The sequence below is a fragment of the Dromaius novaehollandiae genome, chromosome 8, assembly GCF_036370855.1.
Source record: "Dromaius novaehollandiae isolate bDroNov1 chromosome 8, bDroNov1.hap1, whole genome shotgun sequence".
Taxonomy (NCBI): domain Eukaryota; kingdom Metazoa; phylum Chordata; class Aves; order Casuariiformes; family Dromaiidae; genus Dromaius; species Dromaius novaehollandiae.
In genome coordinates, this window is record NC_088105.1 from 25,938,614 (window position 1) to 25,964,865 (window position 26,252).

A 26,252-nucleotide genomic window follows, 5' to 3' on the forward strand; every position below is an offset into this window, starting at 1 on the left:
CTATAGATAGAAGAGAGAGACTGTAAACCAGACCATTTCCCTCTTAATTTATTTTGGTCACTCATATTTTGGACATATTTATTTGTTGATATGGTTACAATACATGAATAAAAGCACTAGAAATACACCAAGCTATTGGTTACACATTGTTTAAAGCTCATTTCTTCCCTAAAAATTAATCATGTGAAAATTAAGCCTTTCTGTCCACAGACCTGCTTGTCTTCCTGTTGATATTCAGTTACGTCTGTTCTTTAAGAGATTCAGTCCAGTTTCCCCCCAAACTCAGTAGAAAAGCAGTGACTGATCTCAGTAGCACCTGGGCCATGTAGCAATTTTGAAGGCATTTGGGGGGTATTTTTCTCCTGTTAACTGTAAACCTCAAACAACCTAACTAACAAGATAGATTTTTGTTCTTCCTCACATCCCATGTCCAACATCATTTACCAAGTTCCACTTGAGGACATCTGTGCACAATCATTTAAAGCAATGTGCTTTGTCACAGTGTCACTGAGGACCCAGTCTGTGCACCACAATCTTAGTTACTGATGGTGAGAGAAGACAAGGAAAGAGCAGAGACTCAGAGCTCAGGCAGAGCATGCTGATCTGGCAATGAGGGAGAAACAATATTTTACCTGCAATGCAACTGTTTTTGTAGCTAAGAAGGTAAAGGCCTAATCCATCTGGCAACTCACTGGGCCATTTTTCAGAGTGAAAACTTAGTTTAAAGCAGACATCTCCTGCACCCTTTATGTAATGAAGGGCTATGCTATTTGGGAGGAATGGTTCATTCATATCCATGTGGGAGAATCATTACAACTTTCATAGTGGATTACCAAGTGTCTGAAAGCTTTGTAAATGTATTGGTTCTGCGTACAAATGAACCCACCACTTCTCCAAGCTTGCTCAGCAGCGCGGTTAAGGTCTCCGATGCAGGTCCACTGATCTTCATAGATCCTTGAAACACACCATTTGGAATGATCATTACTGGAATAAAAAGTTAAATTCAGTGGTGTCCCTATTAAGTGTATGTTGTAGACGTGGTACTGGAGAGAGCAATTTGAGGGGAGTCTGTGACCGGAATGCTGCCAGGATTCAGCCAACAAATCTGTTTTCAATTCTTGAGCTACCCATGCCACATAGATATCTATGGAATAACAGAAGATGTGAGAAATTAGTCTCTTCTTTTACTTCATTTCAGAGTGGGTTGAAAAGCATTACATAAACTGGGCTTGCTTCATCTCAATGCACCAAGGAGGCCAGAAATGTTTGAAAAAGGGATTTCTCCCCTTATTTTGACTTTTATTTCAGAAGTGCATTTCTACTTATCCTTCCTTCCTGGAAAGCCTGTTACGAATAATCAGTAGGGAAAAAAATGAAAGAAAAAAAAATTTTCAGGGCTTTTTCATAACAAAAGCACATGATCCCATGCTGTCATTTTTGAGTAACAGGAAAGAAATTGTCTAAAAACCCCATTAGCAAACACCTTAGGACATCTGAAGGACCAGACAGATTTTCACTTTGTGAGCTGAGAGAATATTATGATGAAATACCATTCCCTACCCTGTTACATTTTTTTCTGAAGCTAAACTTTCTCTTTTTGTGAATAGAAAATATTAATTGCCAAATAATATATTAATTGCTTATTAATTGCTTTTTGATAAACAACAACAGTTTCTCTTACCATCCACAAACAAGTGTGACTTAGCAAAGTGAAGAAAGGTTTCCCCACGAGCTGACTGGAGTTTGGAGAGGTGACGCTGTGGGGCTGAGGGCAGCTTAGACCCTGCACAGAGCTTTTGCAGATTTGGGAGGTCAGCTTGGAAGATGTTAGGGATGGAACAGTTGTAGATGCTTGGATTATAACTCAGCAACTGTTGGTCTGAGCAAAACCAAATAAATGAATACATGTAAAATTAAAATGAGTTAAGCAAAGCAATCGCGAAGGTTAAGTGTAGTTCTGTCTTGGAAAGGAAACCTGAATCTTTTTTAACCTTCACATCCTGTCTCCTGGAGGCGTTCAGTGTCAAATTAGATTATTTTAGCAACCAAAAATATGTATAATTGCTTTGTATTCTGATTGGCCCTGCATCATATAGACTAGCTGGGAGAATATGCTGGATTTTTTTCCACTTATACCTTATTATTATTAGCAGAACTGTTAATCCATGGTCTCAGTCCACTGTCACTTACATCCATGCTTATCTTCAAGCTTCTAAACAGTCACATGTCACTCAGGTAGCACGTATAAATTCAAGCCTGTCCATAACCAGTCAGTTACACGTGTCAAGCCAAATCCAAACCACAGAGCTAACAAAGGGTCTCGTTTGGTTTTAGGAAGAACAAAGCTTGACTTTCAGAGTCTAGAATGAATTCAGAGGGGAAGAGTACTTTTCTATACAGTGCTGGTTTAACTGTGGAACTCATTGCCATGGGATGCTGTAAAGAGTAAAAGAACAAATGGGTTTCAAAAGTGATTAGATGAATTCATGGAAGACCAGTCCATCAGGAACTTTCCAGTCTTTCCAGTTCAGGAAATCCCTAAACCACAGATTACCGGAAGCTGGGAGGACAGAGAAGGAAGTATTACTGTATGCTTCTCATTTTCTTGTCCTCTTTCCCTAAGCATCTGCTAGGATGCACTTCCATAAACAAGACACTTGTTTAGATAGCTTTGTGGTATGGCCCAACCTGGCCATTTTCACAGTCTTACATAGTTCATTAGTATAATTATGGTCTTGTAACTGAGCAAATACAGCATGAAAATTTTTAACAAATATATGAGTATGACTTGTTACAATACCTTTTGATGGTCCCTTTCCTGCATCAGATAGTTGAATCTTAGGGCTATAGGTTTACTTTTTTATTTTCTAGTATAGGTATTTTATGAGGCAAAAAGTAGCTGGGAAAATTCTGAGGAATATTTATTCTATATTTCAGTTCTGATGTATCAGGGTGACTACTCCAGCTCAAGCAGTGATTACGTTACATTTTTAGAGCTGTAGACTACTGCAGCTGAATGAGCTATTACTGCTAAAAATGATTAATCATCCTACTTTATATTTCCAAAGCTCTCTGTATGCGTGGACTGACTCTACCCTCAAAATGCACTTGCGACTATTATTATCCCAATAGTCCTCATGGGGAGATGGAGACATAGAGTGGGAGAGTGAGTTTCCCACATTCACACAGGAAATCATTGCATAAACATAACTGAAAGCCAAGACTGCTGTTTCCAGGCCCCATTTGGTTTACTAATCTGACAATGAAACTTAAGGACAAGAACAAGCCATTTTTGAGGCACAGCCTCAAGAAAAGGGATCAGAGAAGTTGCAGTGATTCAAAGGCTTTCTTAGGAAAAAGATTTTCATACCTATTTCTGTAAACTGGTCATACTTGAAGGTTATACAGATGGCTACCTGTCCATATGGCTTCCCAGTAGGTGGATACGCATAACCGTCCTCAAGAAAAGGAGGGAACAGAGGCACACTGTGAATTCCCCAGAAGCCTTGTGATTTGTCCAAGAGCAGAAATCCTGTCAAAGGAAAGCTACTGTAGATGAATTAAGGGGGGAAAAGGGCTATGAGACAATACAGCAGTGTTTCACTTTGGTTTTAGTACTGCAGATGCCGCACTTCAAAGCATTAATTTCTACAGTAAATTGGTTCTAGACCGTATTAATGGATTATATTAAACAGTAATATTTTATTCAAATTGCATTAATTCTGTCCTGCATAACCTAACTCAAACTGTCACCTCTGTTCTTTTCAAAAAATTCCTTTCCAAAACTGTTTTTTTCTTTCTGTACTCAAATGCTGTCTTTGAAAAATCTGATGATTTAACGGCTGTGACTGTCTCTCTGCTGATCTTTTTCCTCCCCCCTCCTAGATTCACTGCATAAGAGGAAATGGGCTCTGTCAGCACTGTGTCTTTTTTCCCCAGAGCAAATTCTTCTCCAGGGGAAAGCAGCAGAGCGACAGAATATGCCTGCTACTGCAGCTAAGTGCTCCAGCAAGGAGCACAGCCCCTAAGCTGTCCCCATTTCTGCAGCCTGAAAATACAGGCCTGCAAAATATGTTGATTCCAGAGTCAGGCTGGGCAAACCCAGTCTGCTTCCTCAAGGGCACATGATCTTAGCAGCAGTTTCTTGCCAGAGAGAGACAGAGAGAGTTTGGAGGTTAATGCTTAATTCTGTCATTTAGGATGCCTTTTCCCTTCACACTTGGTATTGCTGTTGCCATTAGGCTCAGGACAATGTGGTCAGTACTTGCTAAAAGATGTATACGTTTCAGCTGATACAAGACAAAAGGTCCATAAACCCTTACAGTTCTTCAACACAATACAGGCACAGCAAAACCAAAACAGAAGCTACAGCATGTGTAACTATATCAAAACATGTATCATGCAAATCATTCTCCAGTTTTGCTTAGGGCGGGAATTTTAGATAGACAGACCTACAAACAGACAAATAGTTGTTATCCACAGCTTCAAAAAGGAGAAAACTGTAACTCAGGACTCTCCCTGTCCTTTGCATCATACCTTTGGTATGTCCTTTTTTCCAGTTGTAGGACTTTGAATGAGGGATCTCATCATTATATATTGCATAGGCAATGCTGTTGTTCTGCAAGAAAACACGTAATTAAGAGACATAACATTCAATAAGAAAGGAATCTAAAAGAACATCTTTCATCGGGAGCAGAAGAAAGAATTCAGAACTTCAGCATATGAATATCACAAACCTAACTCTTCTCCCACTTCATCTGGCACAGTCTCTATGGAAGTTACAGAAAAAGAAACCTGAAGAGAACTCAGCACAAGGGTCTGAGTTAATATAAAGTGGAAGTTCTCTTGAGCGTTTCAAGAGCCCTTCCCTAGCAAGGTCAAATATGCTTACTAAGACAACTTACAAAGGTTTTATTGGGCAATTACTTGCAAATAAATTTCTCCTTTTTTAGTGCCTGTTTCTGATTTAGCTACCAGGTCCTCTGAAAATGTTTGTGCAGGAAATGTAGACATGAGAACTATTTTTATGAAGGATGAGCAATTAATACTATTTTGCAAAATATTTGCTTACAGTCACACCTTATTCTCCCTGATTAGAGCATTTCAAAAGAGTTGGGACATATTTCCTCTCCAGATGTAGAGTTTGCAAATGCTAACAACGTAGGAAGATTGGCACCAGCGTAGGCTCAACAATACAAGTTTGTAAACTCCTTATTACAGTTACAGTGTGCCATGGGACAGGAAAGTTGACTGGATTGCCAGCATTTGACTGATGTCTGAGAACCTTTCCTACATGCAAATTTAATGACAACCTACCACTAACCTATGGCAAAAGTGCAAAGACACACCCAGACTCCTAAGAATATTATGTAGATAGTAAAAAAAAAATACAGGTAGATCTTGTGGTATTTTATAATCACTTTGCACGAATATAAATTAGGTGCTAGACAGTCCAGGGAGGGGAGGAAAACAGGCCTAACAAGCAGTGTGTTATTGCTGAAAAGTCACAGTGATTTCAGGGGGAACAGTGAAACACAAAGTTGATGTGAGGTGATGCTGGAAACACATGCACATGGGAGGATTTAGGGTGAATTTCTGTAATGGTGACTACTGGCCCTGGTCTGAGTGCCTAGTCAGTTCACAGCTACAGATGTTGCTCAGCATTAACGGCAGAAAAGGAGCCACAGGGACTATGTATTAATGTTCATTCTTTTAATTGGCAACACCTTAAGTGTGTGAAAGGCTTGACTAGAAATCAGAAGTTCTAGGATAATTTCTAATTCTAGCCAAAACTAAAACAAATAATACAAAAATAATAAACAATATTATTATTAACTAAAATTATAAATAAATTATAAAACAAAAAAAAGAAACTGACTAGTTGTCAACATTAGCAAATTTTAGATCTAGTCAGTCAGGTCTGGCCATGCTTCCACATGCTTATTTTGGCCAATTTCATCTCATTTGCATGTAGCATCAAATAAATATACTAACAAAATGATAATTAAATGTCACTTGCCTTGGATTCATAAGTTTCATAAAGTTGTTTCAGTGTTTGCCCCAGAGCACTCTGTGTCATATTGACTAGATATTTACTGAGTTGCCACGCATGAGTCAGGGAGTCCATGTACATGTATTCCAGTCCCAACCCAGCATTCTCGCTTTCTGTATGTTTTGGTAATTTGTAAAGAAGAAACCTGGAACGGCAAAGAGCAATACTTTTTACAAGCTGTCCTGTTTCAATGCATGAATCAGTACGTCCTTCCCACCTGAGAATTTAAAGACAAGGATGACTCTAAGGACGTCTATGTTGGAGGGGTACCAGTGTCAGCAGCATGTGGCATCCACATCTCAGCTCTGAGCAGATGACCCAGCTCAGGAACCAGTAGCAGTTTAGTGCCATGGTACTTGCTGCAGCCAAATTTGTTCTGCTTCTTAGCAGGCAAGGGAGGCTGATCCTGCACCAAACTCCTGTTGCTGCAGCCAGGCTGCTGTTGGTAGCCCAAAAGAGCTTGTTTTGATCTAGTCCTGGTTTGCCACACTACTGAAGCCCTTGCTGGGGTCAAAATGTGGATAAGTGCCTTTTTCCACACACCTTTATGCTGTATGATTATGTTTTTCAAACCTTGAGGACCAGCACCACTGAAAGAACAAGGTTCAATCTCTTCTGCTTTGTACTTCAGTACCCTAATCACCAGCTAAGCTTCAGAGAGTTACACCCACAGACCTGCCCAGGGACGGAGGTTGCAGGGTCATCCTCTGGAATCACATTTAGCCACCAAACCACTATTACTCCTAATTCTGGAAGAGAATGAAAGATTGAGCCTGAACCTCAGGTCCCAAACTCTGTCTGAAATTCTCATGGTCAACAAGGACACCTTTTACCAATAAATTTATATATGTGTATACATATATATACATACACGTATGTGTGTAAATAAACATGAAACTATGTGATAATGTTATTACACGCTTCATAACAAACCCACTCTCTTCCGAACTATTGTAAGCTTCATATTTACAAGCCATTAGCCAGAAATAAATATATTTTTTTTGAAATTTTAGAGCACTCAGTATTGTCAGTTAATGGCTCAGTTCACACTAATGTATGTGATGAAGTAAACAAGTTTTGCCAGTACACAAGTCCATGGGATTAATCGCACCATAATTAACTGAGCCACTTTCTTTGAGTGTTCATTTAAGCAATTTGTTACGTATGTCAAAATAAGAACTGAGTGGCATTATTTTCAATCCTAGAGTAACCTAACAAAAATGCATCCTGACTGTGCTTGATGCTTTAAGTATATCAGAAGGAGTAAGCCTTGCCCAGTTAATATACAGTCTAAAGTTGGTATAAAATACATCCTAGAGAAACAGAAAAGCAGATAAAAAGTGATGGGAAAGCATTTGATAGAGAAACATTTAATACACGGGAAGCGTACATGTACAGACTGATCAAATTTCAGTGCTCTTGATAATCCACCTGCATTGCCACCGAGTGATGTTCTTTAAATATCTCAGGAGAAATTGTTGATGATGACAGATAACAAGGAAGAACAAGGAAGTGATTTGTATAATAAGCTTGATGAGAGCATTAGATGCATGAGGAGTCATGAAAATCCCTTTATTTGAAATTAAGATTTGGAAAGGAGATGAATAGTAGTAGTTATAATAGTAAGAGTTAATCCAAGAATTAGTATATGAAGCCCTTCCAAGCTGCTTTGGAACATATGGGAGGGTTTATGTTCTGGTGTTTACAGCCTTGCATCAGGCAAGCATGACAATGTTTGTACATAGGCTTTGGAAATGTTAGTAGTTGAGCTGTGAATAAATTGCTTGCCAATTCCCAGGTGATACATGTTTTGGCCCTTTACAGAAAGCCAGTTGCGTGCATAAGCAATTTAAGTTGCGTAAATATCTTCACTGCTATTTGTGCACAGGAAGTTTCTCAAGAGCTTAAGTATTTGCGGGAACAGACTAGCAGTTACTATCCTGATAACCAAGGAAAAGCAAAGGCATAAATGGCAAGAAATCTGCTTACGCCTGGTGAGACTTGTCACATGTATTGCTTGTGACTGAACACTAAGTTACCAGAACTAATCACCTCTTTACTTTTCTCACTAAAAACCAGTAACTTATGAAGTGAAGATGAAATGCAGACAGTGGCTCTATTGCAAAATTATCAGGTAGTTATCTAATTTTGCTCCCAGACTGCAAAATGCTGTGCACTAAGGACACAACTTCCATTGCCCTAAGTGGAATTAAAATGTATCCCTGGTTTTAATGATGGACTCAGCACTTCTCAGAAAGCAGATTTTTAGCTTTTACTTGTGTGAGAAGATTCCCACTGAATATAATGACTTTTGGATGAATAAAGACACTCTGTCCCCCTTAGACAGAGCTGATCTTATGATCATTTGTGCTGACAATACCTATATGAGGTGCAGTAAAGATTGTGAGATGAGCTCCTAAATGACATGAAAACACCTGGAGGATTTTGATAGTCCCTACACTTCATTAGGTAGAATTTTCAAGCAAATTTTGGGAACACAGCTGTTATCAGATCACATAAGGCAAGTGATTCCTTCAGTTCAGTGTCAAATGCAAGGGCGCATGAGTACTAATAATGAGCAATTATGGAATATTGCAGGATGAAACCACTGAACAGTAAGGACGCATGTAAACCTCCTGCTAACTGAATATAATAACTGCAATGCTATATTTGTTTGAAAGGGCATCAACATCTGGGTAAGAGGAAGCTTTTCTCAGCAGTTTCACTTCTGCTTCTCCTATCAGCTTCACAGCAACTGAATCCAGAATCCAGCAAAAGTTGACTATTTCATAATAATTGGCTTAGAAATAGATAAGTTTCTCTTTCATTTGCTCATGGCACATTTAAAAGACAATTCCTCCCTTCCCCCTCAAACTTGTCAGATGGGAACACTGTTCCACCCACAGCCCCGTGCAGAATAAGCCTATTTCCCACCTGCAACTGGCCTGACGTCAGTGGTGTTCACACAGAGGCAAAGGTCAATTACTCCTAGCTACAGCTTTCAAAGAATTTCTCAGAGAATTTGGATATAAAAATCATGTTTATTGAAGAAATGGATGGTGAAGTATTTTCTTTTGGCTTGATCCTAAAGCACATGCAGATTCATTCTGCAATAAACAGTAATAATTGCAGTTTGCAGGGAAAGGAACTTAATCTTTCCTTTAAGTTCTTGGCTGGCTGCATACCCAAGAATCTGATCCTGAAAATTTCATTATCCCAAAGTGCATGGGCACGGGTGACAAGTCATAGGGATGGACCAGACCCTCATTACGTTTAAGCCAGTACAGAGCAAAGCAGGCCCATGCTTGACCCACCATGCTACCTACAGTGTGACTAGTCCTCTGTCTCCCCTGGAATTAGCTCTATGCATGAAAAAAGGGACATGTTTAAGTATTACAGGAACAGTGCCTACTTCTTTATCTCTTGTATGCAAATGAATCATTGTTCTGTGAGAGAAACTCTTTACTTTTTAAATTAGTCAATGCTTATCTTTGGGAGGCTGCAATTGTTTTTTCTAAGAGCACTCATTTCACTTTTTAAACCTGGGGTGGATATTTTGTATAGTACTTATACTTTGCATCTTTCGTCTTCAAAGTGCATTAATCTAATTAGTTCTTTAATGCGCAAATTGATGCTCACTGCTGCCTGTGCGACTGCTGGCAGTTCTAAAGTGCTGGCAGCTCCAGAGGCTGGAGAATGATATCTGCTTCTTAGTCACAAACCACAAAGAGTGTTTTCCCACACTGCCACATCCGTCTGCATTCCTTGTGCCTCACCCTGATCCATCCAGAAGATGGTTCAGCTTCATTTTTCTATCACCTCTTGGCCACTGCAACAACTGCAGGAAAGGGACAAATCACCCCAAGCTGCTGTTTGGGTATGAGCAACAAGGTTATGGCCAAGACAGTGACAATTTTCCCCACTCAGATCAGTTTCTTCAGCGAGACAAGCCACATGCTGTTGCCCTTGCCATAACCCGGGTGCTGAGAGAACTATAATAGGAGATCTGGAGCTTAGGCATTAGAGCACAGGTCACACTCAGTTGATCATGAGAAATCAACGCTTTGTAAACCAGTGATTATTCTGCAGTTAGTCATGATGCAGTAGTGTGGTTAGTTGTAGTGTAATGAAATCAGCTTTCAATAACTTATCTTAGATTTTCCAAAAGCAAAATTCAACTACTACTCACAGGCAGGCAGGATTAAAACAGCGATTATTATGCATTACTTCTCAGTGGTCCACCAACTTCACGCAGTTTAATCTTAAGCATTTTTTTTACTCTTCCAACATTTCTTTTATTTACTTACCAGTCAACTGTCTCTCCACCTTCATTTCTGCAGGAAATTTCAGCTGTCCACAGGGCTGTGGTGCAAAGAAGTAATAGCAAAACAAAGTGACACCATACAGCTCCTGCAGTCATTTTGGTGTGTCAACTGCACAGAGAGCGCACAGGGCAGATTCTAAAAGGAGAAGTTGATTTGTGTTTCATTAACTGTCAGCTTTTGCCACGACGTAGTAAACATACCACAGTCAGCTGCCTGAAACTGCAGAGCGAATCTGAGAAAACATACTCTTGTCAGCATGACATCACTCGGCAAAGGGGCTGAGGTGCTCTGCAGAATGGCTGCAAACTTTGCATGACTTTTTGGCAACGAAATGCCAAAATGACATTTGACAAATGATATTTCAGAGAAATGTACTTTTACATTTTAGAAGTTATTATTTTGAATATTTAAAATATTTAATGTATTCTGCTTTCAAAGAAGCTGTAGATACTGAAATCCTTGTTTTTCTTTTTACTGCTATATGAATGAAGTATGAATTTTTTTACAACTATCCAAGAAACTTCAGTTTTCAGAAAAGTGAAACAAAATCAGTTTGTTTTGATCTCACTACTTTTCCATCCAGCCTTTGTACTGAGCACAGCATTGGTGCCGTTCCTGCAAGAGAACAGGGTTTCTTGTGAAGTGTTGAACTCTCCCAGATCCTGACTTCCTCAGTGAGGGGATCCTTAATTTGTCTGCAGAGACTGAGCCTACAGACAGTAAGAGAAAACTCTCTGACCACAGTGATTTACTTACAATTAGTTAATTATTTCTAAAAATTCTCTTTTAAATGCAGCAGCATTTCTCTTAGGAATAAACATGTCTGAATTGAGCAATTTTACATCTGATGGTTTCAGCAGCATACAAACAAAAAGCTTCAGTTTATTTTTTAGTGTTGAAAAATTCTTTCTCCTTCTCCATTATGCTTAAAATAAAAGATGTTGATATCAAGTATGGGATATTTCAACCTCACAGAAAGTTTAGTGAGATAAGCTCTGGGTGTTTTAGCATAATAGAAATCCTCACAACTTTCACAGTACTTTTGTCTCCTTTCCCACTGCTATAACAAATGCATAAATCGGGCTGTGTTTGACTGAAGCAGGATAAAACGAAATAGGGCTTATTGCAAACCAAACCAGTGATCCCAGAAAGCCAGAATTTTGGAGGTGCAAATCCTGACCTGAATTTTGCTGCTCAGGCTCACTTTCGATTCCTTTTGTGAGAGATCAGCACTGTAAAAAAACTGTGACAAAACATTTTCAACGAGTCCAGCTTGGTCTTTTTTTAATTTCTTCTCTCCCTTGGGAATCACAACACGCATAAATGGGGTAATAAAACACAAAAACTGCCAAGAACACAACAGCTATTTTCATTTTCTGTTGGAAAGCTCTGCCCACTTACAAAACAACCTGCCCGCCCCTTTCTGAAGTATCGCTCTGATACTCACGGCTTCCCCTGGGCCTCTGAGCAGCAAGCCAGCGCCCGCCCCGTGCGCGCGAAGAGGCAGCGCCGGGGCCCGCGGAGGCTGCAGCTCCGGCGGCCGTGCCAGGGCTCGCCCAGCACCACTCGCCGTCCCGGCGCTCCGTCTCCGGAGGCGCAAACGCACTTGGCCAGCCTCGGAGCGGGCGCGGAGAGCGCTCGGCGCCTGGCACATGCGAAGCTCTACAGCCGTTGTCGCAGCTAGGTGCCAGAGGAGTAGGAAGTGGTGAAAGTCTGCTCTCGTTGCCAAGGAAAATCAGAAATTGCACCGGGCCCAGCCGCGCCACGCACTGATGAAACGACCGCAGCGGGCCGGGATAAATACTGCCTGCCCTCTGCAAGGAGGTAACTGCAGCGACTGACGGCGCTGGGGCCCTCTGGCTTCAAAAGGAAATGGTAGAGGGAAGACTTAATAAGGTATATTTAGTCAGGATTAACCCAAAGACGACAAATCAGAGAGAATTCTTCACTCTTACTCATGTTGAATCATCTGTCCCCCCTCAAAGTTTTAAATTCTATCACAGCTGCTACTCAAGTAATAATATCTTCTTAAAGCATTTTTTCTTCCTATCAGGACTTCGCGATTTATAATGGAAATATTTCCATTATCACAGGTAACTACAGAAATAAAATGATAAACATCGTTTATGTTTGATTGATTCAGGATAACTCACACTTCCATTCAGTTCATCCATCACCATCATGTGCTTTCATTGCAGATTAAGGATGTAGAAGTCCTCAACTGTGAGTATGGCAAGAACACCATTAAGTTCCTTCGTGTTAAAAGAGAAGGGAAGAAGCACTTCATTAAAGAAGTAGAAGTGTGCACACATCTCCGGCTGACCTCTGCCCGGGAGTACCTGGAGGCAGACAACTCTGCTGTGATACCCACAGACACCATAAAGAATATTGTCTTTGTGTTGGCCAAAAAAAATGGGGTATTTTTAATTTTTTTTTAACTAGCCTTACTGTTACTTATGACTTTATTTGGAAGCATTTGTTATACTTTTTTTCCCCAAAATGCATCAAAAGAATGTTCTCTGCTCTGCATCTGTGCGTTAGATTGGCATTAAGTCACCTTCAAAGATTTGGAAGAGGTTTTTCTCCCCCCAGTGATTATCCTGAGTACAGAGGGTAACTGAAGCACTCTTTCCTATTCTGACAATTTCAACGTTGGGTAACTTGCCCTCTCATAATTTATTTTGCATTTGAACAGACAAACCTTTCAAATCTGAGTAAGCTCAGTTTTGAAAATGTTGTGTATCCAGCTCTGTATTTGATCACAGAAACATGGACACCTCCTTAGTTTTCAAAGCCTTTTTTCTCACATAGCTAGAAGTATTTTGGGGTAGCTTTCTAGTATAAGATCAATTTTTTTTTTTTTTTAATGTAATAGCACATAATACTGCATTATAAGACTCCTCTTAGTTCTGTTAATTATGCACAATGTTAACTCCCTCAGTTCCATATATCATAATGACAACCTGTGGATCAAATTCTCAGTCTCAGTAACGAAATCCCATCTTTAGCCTGCACAGCTTAACCAGAGTATCACTATGATTTTTTTAACATTATATCCTCAAAGGATCAGGCTTGTGTAGCAATTTCTCTCAGTCCAAAGATTTCAGCTCACTACACCATGGAATGGGAGATTTTTGATGTGATTCTGTAGCTGCTATTTGCAGCTTATGCTGCAAGCTGATCAAATGACTAGGCACACAGTGTGCAAAACTGTAATTGAAAAATATCTGTATTTTAACCAAACTGATCCTTCCCAAACATTTAGAACAATTAGAACAATCTACTCCTGCATGAGGTAATTGCTGAGTTCTAACTGAATTGTTTGTTGTCTTAGATCCAAACTATAGAACAATTTGCTGTTGATATCTGCAAACACTTCATGACAACATTTTCCCAAGTGGCATATGTCAAAACCTATGTTCAAGAAGTACCATGGCAACGTCTACACGAGGTATCTAAAATACTAATACACTGATTTTGTTTATGCTTGAGCCATTTGTTGCTTTTTTAGTTCCTCTTTTCAAGTTTGGATACAATTCATCACACTTTTACTTACATATCTGCTCTACATTTGTAGAATGGCGTTCCTCATATCCATTCATTTATATGTGTTCCTGATGGGATTCGCTTTTGTGAAGCTGAGCAGTGTCGAAATGGTGAGAATTTTTAACTTTCCCTACTTCTCTATAAATATTTCCACTGATGACAGATGAAGATGGCTTTAGAGATAGGTAAAGGTGTTAAAGGGCTTCTCCAGAGGTCTAAAACAAAGAATACATTTATGGTTGAATTTTGTAGTCCTTGATCCCTTAGACATGGCTGAAGAAGAAATCTAGCCTTACATGTGTATCCTAAACACATACTAGTTACAATTATACATACAACATAATTGTTATATACTGTCACAGGATTTAATAGCCTGCTGTAAACAGTTTGCTTACATTTTTGCATTATACTATAGCCTGTATTTTCACTATCGACATTACCCTACAGAGAATATACCACAAATCCTTACTGCCATAGGCCAGTTGCCTAGTTTGCAGTTACCTGTCAGCATGCCTTGGTTTTATTTCTAAGAAAGATGCAATTTCATTGCTGCAAATCAGGCTAACTTGAACATCATGAGCACTAAAGCCTACATGCAAACCATTTTTCACATATAAGCATTTCAGAGTGTGCTTACTATTTTTGCATGCCATGCATAAACAAAGTTCCATTTGACTTCACTAAGAGTTTCATGATCCTGGAAAGACATAGGCTTTAAAACTAAAATGTCCGTCTGTAAATTAGGCAGTTAGATGACCTGCCATTCCAATGTGAATGTAAAAATTCTCTCTCATTGATATGACTCTTAACAAGAGTGTCAGCTCAGTCTCACTGTATTGGTGTATCAGACTACTGGGAACTGAGCTGAGATCACTACACTGTTTCATACAATGGGTTTTGTGTTTTAGGCGTTACTTCAGTATTTATTACTGACCTAAGATAAATCAGATATGTAACTTAGAAATATTTCCCATCCTATCCTCTCTCCCTATTTTCCTAACATTAAGCCTGTGGTGGGACCAATTTCACTTGCAGATAGGACACAGTTCTGAAAGATTCATTTGAGCATTGTCCCTGTATTCCTAGTGAAAGAAAAAAGAGATCCGGTACAAGTTTCCAGTTCCTCCTGGCCTACTCTTTTTTAATGTTCCTTCTAATATTAACTACTGCCATATTTTTGGCAGCCTCCATAGTATTGACTTTGGTTTCTAGAAAATGTTAAAAAAGAAAGCTGAATGGAAGAAAAAAAAAAAAAGGAAAGAAGAAGAAAAACAAGACTGTACATTTTCTTGAAAAGCTGCTGCTCTTAAGGTATAGATAGGATTTAAATCAATCATCCTGAAAATTCACCACCAAATTTTGCAACTTCAGTTCTCTGCAAACAGAAGGCCTTTAACAAAGCTTACTGAAGAAATTGCCTTTCCTTTTTAATCTTCCCTTCATGTAGCCCTTTTGTTGTTTCTTGAGGATTCCCTGCTAGGGTGAACAATAATCAAAGAGAAGGTTTTCAACCCCCTTCTTTTTTTCTTAGAACCTTCTCTCTCTTTAGCATCCTGCTATGTATCTATCAACCAGACATTGAAATTTATTTCTCAATTAATCCTATGTTTTAACACTTTATTCTGTCATTAAAAGGAACTTGGTGAGACTTAACAGTAATTAATAGTTTGCCATTATATCAGGTGATAAAAGGCTCAGAGTTTTCTCTGAACTGTAAACATCGTAAGTAATTTATCAGAGTCAAAATTCGAAGACCAAAAGGACAGCACAACCACAAAACATAATGAAAGCACAAGGCTGACTGTCTAGGTGCTAGACACTTTAGTGTGAGTTTCAGGTAGACAACTACATAGCCAGCGAGCCAGCCAGCCAGCATTTATGTAAGTCATTAGCTGCAAGGAACTCCTTAAATCAAGGCTATGCATTTGAAGATGAGATAAATATACCTCAAGTATCACTGATAGTATCTGCACTACATTAATACCTGCATATTCCTGTCTTATACCTGAGCAAGGAATTCATCAAGATCTGAATAAAACCCGGAATATCCTGTCCAAAGACAGCCTCTTCTTTAGATTTTGTAAAGCTCTAGTAAATAACAGGGGGGAGCACAGCATTGTTGTTTTTTGAATTAGGTTCAAAGAGATACACCTCTTTGGACCCAATTCAAAAACAACAATGAATGTAAACAAGAAGAGAAATACTTACGCAAAATGTAGTTTTGATCATTTCCAGTGACAGAGGATTTAAAAATTTCTAAACAATTGCATCATTTAAAAATATTCATGACGGTAAAATTATTTCCAGTATACATTCCTGTAAAGACAGAATTTATTATAACAAAGTTTGTCAAGTCAAAGGCATGATCACCATGTGTCAGATATATTTGAGGATCAGTTTTGAACTAGCTAGAGTGAGCACCAAGAGCAGCACAGAAACAGCAGCATGGGCTTCAGCCACTAACTCAGGCTCCGCACAGACATGTGTGGCATAGAAGTTTTCTTTTCTGAATCTGTTTTTTTATCAGCTCTGGTTAGTGAAATTTTCAGTTACCAGTTTGGTGTGAGACTTAACAGTAATTATAGGTTTATTATTTTGCCATTATATTAGGTGATAAAAGGATCAGAAATTTTTTAGCAGCCATCCTGGTTCTAACAGGTCTGTTAGAAGAAAAAGTTCAGGACACAACTGGTTGGTCTTTAGAAAACAATAACCCACCCCTGCAGCAGTGATCTGCAACAGCACATTTTATAAATCATGGCTAAGAGCAGAAACACTGTCAGTTCAAACCTGTGGGTGGCATCTGTGAATACCAGCGCCAGGACCTGTGAGGGAGCTGGACTGCAAGCATTTGCATTGGCTGCTCACCTTCTGGCTCTTACGAATGCAAAACTCACAACAGGATGGATACATAAAGTGAATTTCTGACTCAAGCTCTAAGTCTCTGTACAATTTTTCCACATCACTGTAGAAAAGTTCACATCACCACTCCTCTACAGCACGGCACTAGTAGCCTATTTCATTTCCCTTTAGTGTAAATAGGAGTCCCTGAATTGATGTGACAGCCAACCCTGCTGTACGGCCCAGTCCCAAGGAGGTGAGATACAGGATGTTCTCCACTCTCATTGACTGACATTACAGGTCATTTGATGGGATTCTCTGCTTTCTAGATTGAGGTCTAGTTTCAAAGGTTTCTACCTTGTTTCTCACCTTCCCACTAACATCAGTCCAGAAAATAATTTAAAAAAGTAATGAGGCTTGCACCAGAAGCACAAGTGTATCTCAGAGATCCTTAATGGTTCTGGAGCTGCTATTGTTAACACACACATCCAGAGAGTTCCCTTCACTCTGACTGACAAGGAGCTCATACTGTCTTGTATTTTTGGATCACAGGTCCTCTGGTTGTTTTTGCTGGAATTAAAGATCTGAAACTTTTGAAGACAACACAGTCCGGATTCGAAGGCTTCTATAAGAATGAACACACCACACTTCCTGAAAGGAACGACAGGATTTTATGTGCAGAGCTCTTCTGCAAATGGTCATATGGCGAATGCAGAGATTTTGACTTTGATTGCATATGGTATATGTCAAACTGAATATATTTATCATCTAATTTATGACCCCAAAGACGCTTTAAACAACACAGCAGGCATAACAGCTAGATCTGCTGAGCACCAGCCACTCTTCATGGATCTCAGAGGAAGTTCTAACCACCTGATGCTTGTGGGTGTAAGGCAACCCTCTGCCCAAAGTAAACCTCTGGGGGTAAATCAGCTTCTCTCTCTGATGGTGCATCAATGGGCAGTATTAAAATGGGCAGCTTATAGTTCAATACACAACACTTTAGGAGAATGCACTTATACCTGATTTATTAAATACTTTATACAAAACACTTATTTGCAAATTATGGAGTTGGGGAGTAATTTGGAGGTGACAGGACAAAGAAATTGTTCTTTCATGAAATTTCACATGCTATGTATTAGTATGAAAAGACACAGAAAATTTTAAAAAATAAAACAACACAGTAAAATATTATGGGTATAGACACAGACAGCTGATAAAAGATTTTGTAATGGCCTATGTTACCTCTAGGAACAAAGTCCGGGAGTGTGTCCTTGAGGCGTTCGCTGGCCCACCTGACTGTGGGGAGTATTCGGCCTCTTACCAGAGGACTGTCAACTGTATCCAGATGCTCATCCTTTCTAAAGTGTCACAGGTATCTTCTTTCCTCCTGTCAACATTTTACTTAAATGATATTGAATACTAATCAGACTCAGAAGACCAGAATGAACCTGTTTTGCTGGCAGTTCTCAGATTGGAAACTGTTTGGTCGTACAGCTCAATGGTCTGAAAAAATATGAATGCACCCAGAAGTTCAGACCTGAGAGGTATCAAACACTAGCTGTGAAAAAAACAGGAGAAAAAGTCAATGCTTGGCAGGGCCAGACTAAAAGTGAAAGGGGTGATACAAAAAAATCTTTCAAAAGTTCAATAGATTGGATTTTATCAACATTACAGATTTTCCTTTGGGGATTTCAATTGTTTTTCTTTCCAGTGAGTGCAAATATTGCCAGGGCATTGGCTAAGAAGGTGCACTAATTCATTGTCCCACCTATTTGCATGGTTTCAGGTACAAGTCATTGAAGTCATCTTGAACAACGTCTTTTACAATGTTCAAGACATGAAGAATCTAGGCTTGACCAATGACAAAGAAGTAAGTAAATGCTCAAAACACAACTTGCCAGGACTCTTCAGAAAAAAATACTCAGCTTTAAAACCATAGCAGCAGTTCTCCATAGAACAGAGTTAAAGGGAGCAATCTTTCCACCCCAGCCAAAGAGAACACTAACAGAAATTTACATTGATTTCAGGTGAAAGCTAATTGCTTTCTTGTGTAATTGATAAAAGCTCAAGGAGCAGGGCAGAACGCTTTGGAGAGCAAAAGGGTCTGTAACTACAGTTACAGAAGCCATCTGAGAAATCGTTCCTGTTTTCTCTACTGAATTTGACTTTTAGTGATAACATCAACCTGTGCACTTGTATTCAAATAGAACATGTCAGATTGTCCAATCACATAGCCAGACAATTTGAAATGCTACCCCATTATGGCTGTTCTTTCTAACATACCTCTTCTTTGGCAGTACCACCGAGGCCAGTGAGGGTCTGTCACTTCTCCTGGCTGCAGCAGTGTAACAACTAGGTTAACTAGGTCCATAGGCTAAATCTCTAGTTGACAGAAGAGCAGCACTCTCCTAGAGTAGTGAAGGGACGGACTGTTCCTGTAGCCATTAGGAGCCAGAGCAGATTGGCCCAACAGTGGACAAGGCACGAGCCTTGGATTGAAGGTTAGAGATGTAGGGGACATAAAGATTTACTCCTTCCTCCACAGCTGCTCGAGCTGATGGCCAGGTCCAGCTGAAAATCTGTCCAAATGTTATCCTCATGTGAATATCTGAGAGGGAAACTGGGTTATTCAGTTTCGCAATTGCAATTTTGATTGATCAACTGTCTATAGTCTGTTTATTCTCTAGTCTCCCTCCCTAATGCTTGTGATTCTCCTGCAATGCTCCTTGTTCTCTTTTGGGTGGACATTACAGATGTGCTTTCACTTGAGAAAAAAGCAAAACCTACCATTAATGTCCATAAGGGAAGAAAAGGTGAATGATTTTCAGAGGAAGTGAATAGCTGCAGTTTTTGCTGGACAGCTACTGTAGTACCACGCTCCTCCGATGGCGCTAGCACATCCTTGCCTCAGGAATGACATCCATGTTTCTGCTTGTTCTTCTCAGGTTCTGGTTCCAGTGGAAACTCCCTATGGCTCCTGCACTTGCACACTTGGCAGAAAGAAGTTCTTGGAAGCACAAGGCTAAGTGCTAGAAGATGAGAAGTAAAGTCAGTTTGGAGTGGCAGCTGCCCAGGGAACAAATTAAATCTCTTGGCTCCACTTACATATTCCTGATAAACTTACCGTACAGTTTTCCTATCAACGTATACTCAGTATTGGCCTCTTTAGCTGCTGACTCCTTTTGCCTCTATGAACTCCTGAGGCTGGGATTTCCAAAGAAGTCTTAGGAATTCAAATATCAAAGTCTCTCCCTGAATCTCAGTGTGATTTGCAGATGGAACTCCCTTAGGCTCTTTTGAAAATCCCAGCTGGAAACATTCTAGTCAATTAATTTTTAAACCAGTTATTCCCATATTAATGAAACAGTCAATGAATTTCATAATGTCTATAACATGCTTTTGACATGCAAAATGATCAATTCTGAGTATTCTGTTTATTAATCTTCCTTCACTAAAATTAATATACAGGCATAAGATCAGACATTTCATTAACGTACCCTGTCATGATACCTTGATGCCATGCTGATCTACAGAGCTGAGGTCCTGATGCAATAACTGAATGGAGATTCAGTCAGACACTTCTTGCTTTGTGAATTATAAAGAAAATTATTATATTTCCTTTGCAGTGTGAATAGTTACAGCTGTTGACTAATTTTCCTGCAAGTGTTCTGATTACATGTCTGTTGGTGCTGTTCATCAGATTATCCAGTTACCATACAACTACCCTCACGTTAACCTCTGAGGTGTTTGAGGTTTTGGGCTATCTCTGTAGTTTAATGAAGTAGTTTTCTTTAGTCTAATAATCTTGTCATGACTTCTGCGCAGGCACGAATCAACCTAAGTAATCCCACTACTTTTGGGAGGGGCAGGAAGATAGATGGTTGATGTCTATCTTATTTTCAGTGAGTTTAGTTACCCCAGGTGATAGCTTTGAGCAGAGATATTGAATTATTATTATAATATACAAGCAATTCTCTTGTCTCACAAACTGTAGCTTCTGCATTTGCAACAGAAATCCCGCTTAACTTCTGACAGCTTCTGACTGCTACTTTCAGTTTCTGAGCATGTCATTTTCGGAGAACTTTGTGACACAAGAGTGTAAATCCAATGGGAAGCGCTCAAAGTTACTTCTGAAAACAGCAACTCAGTTTCCTTTGTGACTCCTCAGTTTAGGCAGGCCTACAAAACTCCTCTGGGAATGATCGTTAAATTCACAGGCACTGAAAATGAGTAACACATCCTGCACTTTGCAAGATAGGAACTCTTCTTGCCTTGGTCAGCAGGACATAACAAACATGAAGACAAGATGCTATTATTCATGAGCCTGAAGTATCTCCTTAAAAACAAAAGGACAAATGATCTGTCCCAGATACACTGTTCCTTGGTCACGTGTTGATTCAAAAAGCTTGATTTATAACACTTTCTGCTTTGTCTGGGGACACTCTTTCTTACCTTGTTAGAATTGTGTTGTATTGTATTTGCAGGTTTATGTCTTACTATTTCTGTTTTTTCTAGGAGCTTGTATTTTATTAATGGATCTTTTAAGGGCAAATAAAGAGCAACATCAAAAAACAAACAGACCAGTATATGACTATTTACCAAATAAGAAATGAAACCATTTACTTTCTATATATGGATGCAAACATTGTAATTAATAGAAATAAATTTTAGTTCAGACAATTTTATCTAAAAAAGTAACCGATCTTGTTTCAAAAGATGGATCACTACCAGTTATTAAAAAAGGAGTAAGAAAAAAAAAGTATTATTAAACATTTCAATATTTACCTCTTTCTAAACAAAGTAGATCAATCATTCTGCTCTTCACTGCCCACTTCCTACCTTATGAAAAATGTATTGCCATGGATGGAAGGTTTCTTATCATTACTATCTGTGTTTCATTTGTGGGCTTGCAAAGTAGTAATGGATTAATGTTCATGGCAGAATGAGGACACAAAGAAGTAGCCAGTTGTTTATTTAGACTTTCCTGTGGCTACAAGCACAAATGTATACTCATGCAATGTGGTTTCTCTAGACCTCCACAGCCATGCGGACATTTGGCAGATCTTTAAAGACATCTCAGCATAGCTCCAGCCAGCTCTGCAAGGCCTGAGTCACTACTTACATGAGCAGATTCCCTCCAAAAAGAGGATTAAGGCAGTTGGAACAAGCCCACATCTCTCAAAAGGCAATCAGATTCAGATAATGACGGCATAAATCATTCTTGAGAACGGGACTTAGCCACATAACTTACTTGGACCTCAGCCCTGACCGAATTCACATTGGCTTCATTAGATTCTGCCTCCACAATAGACTTTGCATTGTTTTAATTGGAAGAATAATTTTTTTGATTCTTACCCTCAGGGGCTGCTGAAGTTGCCTACTGTGTTTTACTCAGAGGTGGCTGTAATGCTTTGCTGATGAAGTCACACATAGGGAACATGAACAGCAGTTACCAGATTGTTTGTAAAATTGCCATTCAAAATATATTTTCTTGCTGATAACATGGACCTTGCTAATCTTGGCCTATATCCCAGTAGTTTTTTCTATGATGCCTGGAGCCTCCTGCAGAGAAAAAGAAACAGGGCATTTCATGTGCGCAAACATCTTACTACCATTTTAGTGTCTGATTCTTTCCCATCCTGTTTCCGCTCAGTTCCGATAGCTGCCCAGGACAATCCAGTCACAATCCTCCTCTGCTGCTGATCATGTTCCATGTACAAGCAACATCACGTAAAGACAAAATGTACTAGTCGGTACAAGTGATCTGTCTTCACTGCCACATTATTCTACATATATTCAGTCTACCTACTTCCTAAAACACATTTAAACCTCTCAGCTTTTAATAGCTATTTCAGCTACTTTGTTTTCTTCTTATTTAAAGGCTTTTTTCAATCTTGCATTTATCAGGAGTGCAGAACCCTGATTCTAAGCTTAACTGACCTGATCTAAGGTGAACTAAAAAAAAAAAAAAAAAAAAAAAAAAACCAAACCCTTAGTGGCTCCATATCTCAACATAAATGCTTTTGAAGATAGAATCCTGCTATTTTACCACATATAACAGCCAACCATCTTCTTCCTGGAAAGTGCACAGCTGTATCTAGAAAGGAAACCTATTAACTATTTCTAGCACAAAAATGTCACTCATGCCTCGGCTGTAATCAGAATATAAACTGTTTTGAGATTGCAAGACTGAACCTAACCATTCAAAGATGACCTAGAAAGGACACATGCATGCTCAGGAGTGTGCATATATACCTGCTCCCATATCTATATGTGTGTATATATACATATGCGCACACATATGCATGGCATATATGTATTCATGGCACTGACTGAATCAGCTGGCCTGTGACTGAACCTTGGCAATCAGGTAAGAAACAGAATGAACAGGGGTTAGCTGTGATGTAGATTTACTGCAGACTTGCAAAATTTTCTTTCCAGTTATCCACTTTTTATTTACCCTTTTTGACTGGCAAGCTAGGACTCCATTGTTCTTCTTTAACACCAGTTATCAAAGTAAAAGGTTAAGCCTGTCGTTTGTGGCTGGGCTACATTTCTAAGACAGGCTGAATTTGAATGTGACAGGACTGCGGTTTGCTTTACATAACTTTGCAAATAAAAAGCAAAGGTCTCCTTCCCTCCCCTGCTGGGTGACTGCCAACTCGGGGATCACAGGGAGGACAGGTATGCTCACTTCTCACTACGACACTGCAGGTGGGTGGAGGGTAAGATGTTTACTCCTGCATACCTTGAAGGCATAGGCTGGAGCAGAAATTGGTATAATCTCATAGTGGCGCAGGCAGGGCAACAGCCCAGTTTTGTAGGGAATACACCCAAGAGCACTATCCAGGCTTTTGGGGGGTGGAAGCGGGGGGGGGGGGGGGGACAAAAAAAAAAAAGGAAAGCTTATATATATGCATCTCAGCAAGAACTGATAACAACTCTGTTCTTGACTTTGCCTACGCTGCAAAATGCTCTCAAGGTAAAAGCATATTTCAGCTTCCAGCACTGGTGTTGGCCACTGCATTCCCTCTGCTGGGATACCAGTAAGTTTTTCTGGATCTGCCAGTTAACATTTGCTTGCTTTCTCTGCTGGGTTGAGTTACAGCCTGCCATGTCTCCATGGAGCTCCAGCCTAAACTACACACCAGGACAGCAGTTCTCCTGAAAGTAAATGCTTGCCTGTGGGACAAGCATTTACAGTCCAGGCCCTGGTGGGTGAAGGCACACAGTGGTGCCAGCCTGGAATGGGAATGTAAGATGACAGAGGCAAGAGAGACTAGCAGATAAGGAGGAAACAAGAAGACTGGTGGAGGGGGGAGGGAGGGAAATACAGCGACAGGAAAAAAAATTATCAGGCAAATCAAGGAAGGAAGAGAACAGAAAACTAGAGTAACCAGTGAGGAGAAATCTCTCTGGTATCTGGGCACTTCAGAACTGAAAACAAACTCAAAACAGTATTTGAGGGACTCAAAACTAGAAAAAGAGGGTGGTACACAAACTTTTGGTGCAGAAGGAAACTGAACAGCAGAGCCCAGGGTGCCAGAGTACTGCGGGCTTCTGCCACCTAACATACAGTGGCATTCATTAGGCATGAATTCCCACACTTTAACATCCACACCCAATGGGAAAAAGACAAGAGCTCAAGTTTTAATGACCTTGTGCTCCTGCAACGTTTTGAAATCTTCTAGATTACAGTTATTTCCAGCATAGAGAAGCCTAGGCAAGCTGACACATAGCATTTATGCACAAGGGAGGATGGAGTTGAAGAGATGTATCCTTACAAAACAGTGTTGCTACATCTAGGTGCACACCCACTTCCACGTTTCTCCCTGTGGTTTGGCCACCAAGTGGGATGCAAATTCAGCTACACATTCCCTCATCTTTACTCCCTTCCTCCTGCTGCAATCCACCAGCAGAAGATGATACAGCACTGCACTTGATTGGAGAGCCTTCCCTGCCTCTTCTGATATACCTTAACGATTGCAAAGTCAGGGCTGGCCTCAACATACCATGCACTGTGCAGGGTTTATAGAAAGGAAGCTGTTTTATAGCAATTGTCTGTAAAGGGGAAGAAAACTTCTTGAGATCAGTGCAAGCCTGCCAGGACCAAGAAATCATTTGACCTGCTGATAAGGCAGTTATAACTGCTGTTTTTTCCTTTAGCAAATACTCTCATGAATGCAGCATATAAATACAACAGCAGTCTCCAGCACTCACCAGCAGCCTTCGGTAGTGATGAAACACTCACACAGAGATCAGAGGCCATTTACAGTCTTCATGATGCCCCACTGGGCTCTCCAGGTATTTGATGTTATGGTCGTGTCCTCCAAGTTTACAGTATCTACCAGCTAATGTTATTCTGGGGCTAAGTTGAACACACAGCTGGAATCCAAAGGAACATCGCTAGGTCCAACATTTTCCTAATTACAGGGGTTAAGAAAAAAAAATTTAATGATCTTTTCATATTAGCATATTAAACAAAATGTAGCTTTTCCCAACAGAAATGAAAACTACTTACTAAAGCAGTCTGCCCGTTATTCCAATGGAGACTGCCCTCGTAGACTGCCAGTGGATTAATCAGCCGTTGCTCTCTGAAACCCTTGTGGGAAGCTGCTCTTGCAACTGAACTACAGGCCGGATGCAGAGGGGAAAGCTTCGGTGTGATGGAGTGAGATGGATAGACTCTCCTGACTAACATCTCCAAGCACTGAGTCCTCTAGTTCTCTGCTAGATGAAGCAATGCCAATCCATTGCCCAAATAATTGCCCCTGAGCTGGAGGTGAGAGAGCAGAGCAGGCTCTACTGGTCATCCTGCTTTCTACTGAGCCAGTGATGGCTACAATTTTCACTCACATGGTGAGAGTCACTGTATTTTCCACATGTCTTTTGGGCCAAAACCCACTACTGGAAGGGATGGAACTGCTGTTCTGACTTGAAAGTCAAGAACTAGAATGGACACAAACTAACGTTTTTCTGTTCCTGCTCAATTGCAGCCTTCACATTTTTGATCATCTACGGCTACATAAGACAATATCGCCATAAAAATGGGAAACATTAACCAGCTTTGTAGCTTCTCCCGTGCTCACATAAAAAAGGGCCTTCTGCTTTTCAAATAACTACAATTGTAATTTGAGCATGTTAAGAGAAAGGGAAAGTGTGTTGAAGACCCAGTTAAATGCTGATTTTTAAAAAGAGGAGGAGGTGAGGGATTTGGTAGAAGCTGAACATATTGAAAAAAGCAGCAAAAGAAGAGTTAATTTAGCAAGCAATCACTGACAGTGAGGGCCTAATGTGACATTTTCCTGGACTCTTCCTAACCAGGAGTGATGTGTGGGTGATAATCCCTTCACTACAGCTGCCAAGTCTTGTCCTGTAATTATAACAACAGAGAACTTTCTACGAATTGACAAAACAATATGCAGCATGCTAAGGTAAACTGTTTTAAAGAAAACAACTACGAAAACAGGCATGAAAAAGTTCAG

General features: G+C 39.9%; 2 protein-coding genes and 1 long non-coding RNA gene across 8 annotated transcripts; 1 reads left to right on the top strand and 2 right to left on the bottom strand.

Annotated features, from left to right (window-relative positions):
* Nucleotides 1–21: 21 nt before the first annotated feature.
* On the bottom strand, nucleotides 22–12,595 carry DNASE2B (deoxyribonuclease 2 beta). 6 transcript variants are annotated; one of them, XM_064515999.1, is made up of 7 exons: nucleotides 12,531–12,595; nucleotides 10,360–10,512; nucleotides 6,020–6,197; nucleotides 4,537–4,618; nucleotides 3,371–3,532; nucleotides 1,682–1,879; nucleotides 22–1,144 (listed from the first exon to the last, which is right to left on the bottom strand). In XM_064515999.1, the coding sequence occupies exons 2-7, from the start codon at nucleotides 10,470–10,472 to the stop codon at nucleotides 789–791; spliced, it is 1,089 nt and encodes a 362-aa protein (XP_064372069.1). In that variant the 5' UTR covers nucleotides 10,473–10,512; nucleotides 12,531–12,595; the 3' UTR covers nucleotides 22–788. The 6 variants fall into 6 exon arrangements, with proteins under 6 accessions (XP_064372069.1, XP_025972268.1, XP_025972263.1 ...); XM_026116483.2 differs by lacking the exon at nucleotides 12,531–12,595 and adding an exon at nucleotides 11,825–11,962 and having other exon boundaries at nucleotides 22–984; XM_026116478.2 differs by lacking the exon at nucleotides 12,531–12,595 and adding an exon at nucleotides 11,825–11,962.
* On the top strand, nucleotides 12,138–21,343 carry LOC112993126 (uricase-like). Its single transcript, XM_026116484.2, has 9 exons — nucleotides 12,138–12,273; nucleotides 12,431–12,470; nucleotides 12,543–12,794; nucleotides 13,712–13,828; nucleotides 13,955–14,033; nucleotides 17,317–17,503; nucleotides 18,016–18,139; nucleotides 18,554–18,637; nucleotides 19,713–21,343. The coding sequence occupies exons 2-9, from the start codon at nucleotides 12,447–12,449 to the stop codon at nucleotides 19,791–19,793; spliced, it is 948 nt and encodes a 315-aa protein (XP_025972269.1). The 5' UTR covers nucleotides 12,138–12,273; nucleotides 12,431–12,446; the 3' UTR covers nucleotides 19,794–21,343.
* Nucleotides 14,025–19,719, bottom strand: LOC135329045 (uncharacterized). Its single transcript, XR_010390232.1, has 4 exons — nucleotides 19,555–19,719; nucleotides 18,010–18,325; nucleotides 16,132–16,239; nucleotides 14,025–14,138 (listed from the first exon to the last, which is right to left on the bottom strand). It is a non-coding gene; the product is annotated as an uncharacterized LOC135329045 (long non-coding RNA).
* Nucleotides 21,344–26,252: the final 4,909 nt, after the last annotated feature.